General features: G+C 52.1%; 1 protein-coding gene across 2 annotated transcripts in view; it reads left to right on the top strand.

Annotated features, from left to right (window-relative positions):
- The window catches only part of RNF123 (ring finger protein 123), a 47,387-nt gene that overhangs the window by 33,551 nt on the left and 6,620 nt on the right, over positions 1 to 7,216 (top strand). For both annotated transcript variants that reach the window (XM_010018702.1, XM_010018701.1), the window contains exons 33-34: positions 1 to 64; positions 742 to 826. The exon at positions 1 to 64 is cut by the window's left edge and continues 4 nt beyond it. In XM_010018702.1, coding sequence (XP_010017004.1) covers positions 1 to 64; positions 742 to 826 — 149 coding nt within the window. The remainder of the gene's footprint in view (positions 65 to 741; positions 827 to 7,216) is intronic.

Here is a 7,216-nt window from a genome sequence, read left to right as displayed (position 1 = left end):
TGGCTGAACCGTGTGACAGCTGAAAGGAACTTGTTTGACAGAGTGGTCAACCTCCGTCTGCCAGGTGAGTCTATGCATCAGCAATCTGTCCCTCTCTGTTGAAAACATGCTGAAGGAATGCCCTTGGGAAGTGAAGGATGGCTTGTAATTAAGGTCAGTGCAGAGGTCTATGGGATTAGACCTCAGGCCTGCCACATCACTGGCCTGGGAAACCAATCCCACAGATTGCCACAGGAGTGCTGTCTTCAGAAGACATATAAATCCTCCAGATATAAATGAGTGTTGGTGCTCTTCCTAGGCCCTAAACCTCTGTCTGCTCAGCCGCTCTGGTTCCCACCAGGATTTCTGTCCCCATGAGGCAGCTGATGCATGGGTCTGGCTGTCACAGTGAAAGTGGCAGCTGTGCTGTGCTTGGACGAGGAGGTGTCTTGCTAGACACTGATCTGACATAGGTTAGGAGGTGCTGTTTGAAAGGTTCAAACCCTGGACAGATTGCAGTTTAGGTAGCAGGTTTGGTTGCTGTGTTATGCATTTCATAACTGAATTGCACTGAATTGCTGAGGGAAGCCATTCTTAGCAATATCAGTCCTCTTCTTTTTGGAGGTGACTGTGGGCAGCTGGGTTGGGTCTGTTAGCAGAGACTGGCTCCAAGTGCTATGTTATGGGCATCCCATATTCCTTATACAGCAGCTCTGCCTGTTGTGGTGGCAGCAGCTCTATCTTTCTCCTTTGCTTTCATAGGGCTGGAGAGCGTGGACCATTACCCAATCCTCGTGGCTGTGACAGGGATACTGGTCCGGCTGCTTGTGGACACTGACGCTCAGGGGTGAGTGGCTTTTGACTTCCAAAGCATGGAGTCACTGCATGTGGCATTGCTTTAGGTGCTGCAGCAGTCAGTGCCGTGGGAGGTGTTGCAGGAGCAATGTGCGTGCGCGGGGACCCACAGAGTGAGGAAGCAGATGTGATGGAGAAGGCAAAAGCCAAAGAGCCGCGTGCCCCTGCAGGAGCTACATCCCAGTGCTACTGCTGGGCGCAAAACTCATTCCTGTGGTGCAGGAAAGCCCTCGTGAGAGGTAGCTACAAGGTGCTGTGCCGACAGCATATTGTGCACCTTCCTCCTCAGGAAGGGGTCTGGCAGTCTGCGTGACAGGACAGCTGCTGTTGGAGGCTGTGAGTGCTGCATGTAAAAGAGCTGAGCTGATGTGGTGACACAGGCGGTGCTGCAGCTCACAGCAATGGATGGGAGTTCATTAAAGTTCGTTCACTCTGGACTTAGTCTGAGGAAGGCATCAAAATGTGTGCAGAGCTCTCTGGCTGCCCAGACCTATGACACAAAGTGGGACAAATCCTGCCCAGGCACTTAGGTGATGCTGATTTTCAGATGAAGCAAATCTTGTCTTCATGGTAACCAGCTACTCAGGGAGATAGCACTGGGGACAAAGCCACATCTGACCTGTTGGTTTATATGTGTCTGTGCCTGCTTGTACCAAGTCCTGCAAATAGGCCTATTCTGATACCTCTGCAGCCCTGCCTTTGCTCTCTCCCAGTGTCATTCGTAGGTGTCTTGCCCAGCCACTGTGCCCTGTAGGATGCTGTAGGAGATGGGGCTCTTCTGTCTGTGCTGTATATCCTGCTTGTTTTCACATTTGGAGAACATGATAATCTCTGGCTTTATGGAGAGCAGAGCCCCATCTGGCCGAGCAGCTCAGCCCTGCAGCCAGTCTTTTGGCTTCTTCTCTCAGGGACTCAAAGATGTACGCAAATGCATCTAATTATATCCTGCCTCCATGGCTGCTGCACCAGTCTCACAGCCCCAAGTGTGACAGTGCCAGCAGCTTAGCACAAGGTCATTGATCAGTGGCCTTTCTGGACTGGGAACGGGGGGTATTTTGTTCGCCCCCAGAATCCTGCTCTGTAGAAAGGGCAAACATCATAAATTTGACACAACAACTAGACACTTCTTCCTGGAGGGAATGGGGATGCGATAAAGCAGTTACCTGCATGCCAGGGAGGATGAGCAGTCCTTCACTTGCTCCCTGAACCTTGAGCATCTGTCCCAGGCCAGGTTGCTTGTAGAGTCTAAGAGGGAAAGGGATAAAGCTTTTTCTCTGGCTTTCAGTGTAGCAACTCTGAAGACCACTGGGAAGATGGTAATGTAATGATAATCACATCCTTCCTAGCCTGCAGGGAGTCCTGGGGAGACAAAAAGCTTCTAGACTGTGTCTTCTTTACCTGAAAAGGCAGTTGTGCTTTGGGTTAGTGAAAACCCAAGCAGACAGTGTCAAAGGGGCTGTTCACCCGCAGGCCACACCATCTCCTGTCTGCCAACAGCATCCTCTATGCTTGGGGCAGCAGCAGGCTGCACAGTCACAAACCAGAGGTGCTGTCTCCTGTGATGTGCCATTGGGAAGTGACAAGTCTCTGACTGATCTTCAGGGGCTTTGTAGTCTCCTCCTTGGGCACTGGAAAGCAGAAATCGATACAAAATTGGGGTATGATGCAAGAATAGCATCATGTCCTTATGGTGGACCTAGCTGAGCAGGAGAAGCACAAGATGGAACAAGAGAAAACACAGAGAAGAATGTCTAAAAACCCAAACGATTCTATGTGATTTCGCAAAGCTCTGCACTAAATGTGAGGTTTAATGTGTCACTGATCTACAAAAGGCAAGCAAACATTGCAGGGGAGCCATTGAGGTCAATCAAGACAAAAGAATCGAGGCTGATGGCTTGGAGACCCTCTACTGCTACCCAAAGCAGAGGAGATGGGCAGCCTGATGGTAGAGAGCAGTGTGGCTGCAGGCAGAGTAGCTCACATGGAAGGGAAAACTGAGCTATTCACCCTCTTTGTAGCATTCTGAATGGAAGACTAGGGTGCAAGTGTTGTACCCTGCTTATAGAGGGGTTCTGTGCCATGCAGGCATGTTGAAAAACAGCAAACAGGGATGGGATGGAGGGAAACTGCAGGTATGAGAGGAAACAGTCTTTTCTTCTGCCTTTGTGTTCCTTGAGGGTTCAGTGCTGGTTTGCAAGTCTCTTGGCACCATCACCACAGGATGCTGAAGACTGAGAGGTGCCATTGGCATGAGCATAGCCCCATCCCCACAGTCCAGGGAGATGGTACAGGTCAGCAACAGCTGGCCTAGAGCAGGGCAATGGGAAGTGTCTGTTTCCAGGTGTGTGAGCAAGAGGATGGCCTGTGGAATGGAAAAGGAAAATTTAAATCTTCCTTGGATCCGTATGCTCCCATGGGAGATGGTTGCTATGGGTCTTGTTGCTCAAAGGATCCCATATGTAACCACAGTCTCCAGAGCAGACCCATTTATATGAACTCAAAAGGAGACAGCTTCTTCCTTCTTCTCTTCTTCTCAGTGCAGCAAGCAGGATAACAGGATAGGCTTTTTTCCTTGCTTGGAAGCACTCTGTCCAGGCAGTGCTGGAAGCAGGTAGAAATCTCTTCCAGGTCTCATTTGGTAACTCCCAGATTTCCAGGAATCATAAACAGACAGATTATCCTGCCCATATTTGTGTGTAGGAACTTCTCTGTGGGAATTACTTGGGACACTAGCTGTTAGCTGGACTGGTCCCCTGTGAGGAGGCTCTGCCCCAGAGGATGACAGGGAATGGGATCTCGGGTGACTTCCTTGGTTTGACTGTGTTTTTTCTGGTTGCCTCTAACCCAGCGGGTCAATGCTGTACCAGGCACTTGGTTGGAAGGTGAGCAAGCCGTCCTAGGACAGAGAGGGTGGGTTCATCTGGAAATGGAGGAGTAAAGTCCCATTTATGGAGCCAGTGGGGAATGGGTGGGAATAAAGAGAGTCACAGCCCTGCCAGCTCACCTAGCTGCATTGTCAGGATGCAGTCCGATGCCTCGGCTGCTCCTTGCCCAGCACAGGACACTCAGCCAGGCATCAAGTCCTCTTGCTACAGATTCCTGGCATCAAACAGAGCCATTAAGCACAAGGAAAGGGAACCTTGCCCAGGCTGGGATGTGGTGAGGCAGTTGATGCATCATATACCTTAGTCCCTGGATGGAGCAGGCTGTGCTTTTGAGAAAAGAAATGTGTTTCCTTGTTGGGGATGGCTGATGCTGCTTGTGGTGAACCAAAGCTTCTTGCCCAATTTGTCTGGGCTTACTGATCTTTGTAGCAGGGCCTAGGGATTTCGTGGCTTGGCTCCCTCTCTGTAGTGAACTTTGCAAACAGAGGTAGAGGAGAATTAGTGCAGGGCACAGGTAGGGAGCTGCTGGCTCAAGCTGGGGTCCGTCAGCAGAGAGTCTTCTAAGTTCACAGACAGGAGCATGGCAGTTGTCTGTCCCTTGAGGGCTTGCTGGGAGGGAGCTAAACCTTGTCAGCAGGTGAGAGCAGGGCAGCCTGGTGCTGGGGGCTGGGCTTACCAACAGACAACAGCTTCATTTAAAACTATTTTGGTCTTTGCAGTGTTGCCATGGGACTTGTTGGGCATCCTGACCTGCTGCTCCCGCCCAGCCTCAGGTCTGACAGCAGTTGGGCAGCACTTTCATTGCAGGGAGCCTCGGTGCCTGGCAGGGGCGAGGAGGAAGGATGCTTGTGTGCTGCCTGTTCAGCATGCCCTAATGACTGAGCCTTGGTTTTGTGGGAGGAGAGGGAAGGTAGGATCTGGCAGGCTGAGCCAGGAGTTGGGCTGAGTCCATGCCAGTACCCTGGCTGCCTCCAGCCGGTATCATCCCCATGTTGGTCTGCTAAATAATTGAACAGATTTTCTATCAAGCCTCCTTTGGAGTGAGCTAATGGAGCAGCATTGGCCAGAGCTTGTGTAAGGATCCTGGCAAGGGCAAGCAGGAGGGGAAGGGGTGAGGCCCAAGGATGAGGCTGTTCATCCTCTGTGTGTGAGGGCATGTTGTAATTAGGACTGGGCATATGGGTTGGAACAGGCTTTGTGGGAAGAGAGTGGCCATTCCAGAGCAAAGAGGAACTGTGTTGTGTCAGAGCTTGGCCACCATTCCACTCCTTAGGCTTCCCTCACGCCTCATGGACACCATGCCCTCAGAGGCATGGGGAGTGAGGCCAGGCCAGCATGTTCCTCAGCCCTGCCCATGGCTGATGCTCTCAGTGTGAGTTTGGAGCGTTAGGGCACATGCAAGGAGTCGGCAAACTTGTCTGCAGTGCAACTGTACAAGAAAAGACCTAGGCAGCCTTCAAGGTCTATCTCCAAGGGACTTCTGCCCAGACAATGGAGAGGACAGGAGGGAAGAGCCCTCTGGTCACCAGGAACATGGTGGTACCAGCCAGCAAAGCACAGGACAGGGATCCTGGGCCAAAAACAACCACACTCTGCCAGTGGGATGCTGAGTATAAGCCAGCAGGACCTGCCAGGAGCAGCAGCACTGGGCTGACATGATGTTAGGGTAATTCTAGCTGAATCCCCGCCACTCTCCTCCTTTGGATGGATGTACAGATGGGTGCAGAGGGATTGGCAGGAGGGAGGGCATGAAGAGGTTCCTTGGGTAAAAGTAACACATTGGAAAGCAGAAAGGTGAGGATGCACAGAGCCAGGTGGGGGAGGCAGGCCAAGCAGGATCTGGTTCTGGGGTCACATCTGTTGGGAAAGTTACAGAAGATCCCAGCCTGCAGGTTCCTAAACTCAGCCTGGCCACTCACCTACATGCTTGAGCACTGCTGGGATCCTGGGGACTTGGCGGGTCCCCGCTGGATGTGGTAATTCTCTGCAGTCCTGTAGGAAACTGTAATTGCTGATCACTTAAACACTAATGCTCCTTCAACATGGATTGATGCGTGAGCTGCGGTGGAAGAAGGTGCCAGGAGTAGACATTTCATGGACCACTCAGTCTAAAGGAGTCCCTGCATGGAGGAATGACTAGCTCAGACCTAAGTTTCATGGTTAAAAAAGGAGTCTGGCCTTACTGATTTTAGTTTTTACAGGCTCCAAACTGGAGCAATGGGACTGCCAAGGCTGGGATCTCCTGGCTCCTCAGGGCTGTCGAGGACACACTAGGAGGCAGGAGCAGGTGTTGTGCAGGCCAGTACCAGGCTTTGCTGCTTCAACCTCTTTGGATCCAGGTCCAACCGTGGTATGTCCAGTCCTGGTGGCAGGAGGACAGGCAGGAACTGGCATTCAGTGCACACATATTGTCCTGGCTGAGCTGTACTGGGGGAGACAGGAGTCAGCATTGGAGGCTGGTCACAAAGCCTGGTCCTTATCCCTGTGTGCACAGCACAGGTCCCTGTGCGCTGGGGACACTTGAGTTTTGTGCTGACCCTTTGCTTTACCCTGCAGAGTCAAGGAGTAGGAGGCCAGCTTGGCAGCAAGCCAGGGCTGTAATGGTGCAGAAAGCTGCCCAGAGAGGACAGCATATTCCTCGGGGATGATCCATTACGTTTCCCAACTCCCCCCTGTCAGGGAGGCAGTGCTCCGGGCTATGTTTTTCCTTGCTGAGATGTTTTGCCTTTCAAGCTGCTTAATGAACTGCTTTGACAGTTCAAACTGCCTTGCCTTGCTCATTGGGGCAGCAATGTGGGGTGCAGGGTCCTTCCCAAGCATCAGGAAGGTGTGAAACACAGCAGCGGGATTTTCCTGGGTAAAGGCAGTGAGGAGCCCTTGGGGGTAGCACTGATACAAACCTCAGGTGTGTTGTCGCCGGCATAGTGGGGCTCAGACTTCCTGCAGGGATAGGAGTATTGCAGCCAGCCTAGAAGAGCTCTCCTGGACTTCTCCAGGCTGGTGCATCCCGAGAGGAGCCCTCAGGAGCTTTTTTACATTCCAGTTTCCCCAAGTTTCAGACATTAGCCACAGCCAAGGATTCAGGTTTGCAGGAGCACCAATGCCTGGGAAGCTGATGTTGGCACCAGCAAGGAGACCTACAAGGATGGCAAGAGAAGAGCTCTAGGTGCTGTGGCCTGGAGCAGCACTTCACCTTTCCTTTTGGAAGAATGTGCTGTGCTTGGATGCAGCATATGTTCCAGCATGGGCTTGGCACTCTGGGTAGGTTCAGGCTACTCTTGGGGCAATGCCCTTATCAGGTTTGGACCTGGGCCCTGTTGGCTAGGTCTCTTTCCCAGATACTCCCATGGCAAATTCAAACCATCCTTCCTGTGGGATCCCTGCCTGGGTGTAAAACCAGGGGATGGCATTGCCTCATCCATCCTCAAGGGACAGGGTACCACTAACATATCCATCTGAAGCACCTCATCACCCTGCAGCAGCTCCCCAGCGTGGCC

The sequence above is a fragment of the Nestor notabilis genome, unplaced genomic scaffold (assembly GCF_000696875.1).
Source record: "Nestor notabilis isolate BGI_N333 unplaced genomic scaffold, ASM69687v1 scaffold21037, whole genome shotgun sequence".
NCBI classification, from domain to species: Eukaryota; Metazoa; Chordata; class Aves; order Psittaciformes; family Psittacidae; genus Nestor; species Nestor notabilis.
This window is presented reverse-complemented; position numbering and strand designations above follow the sequence as displayed.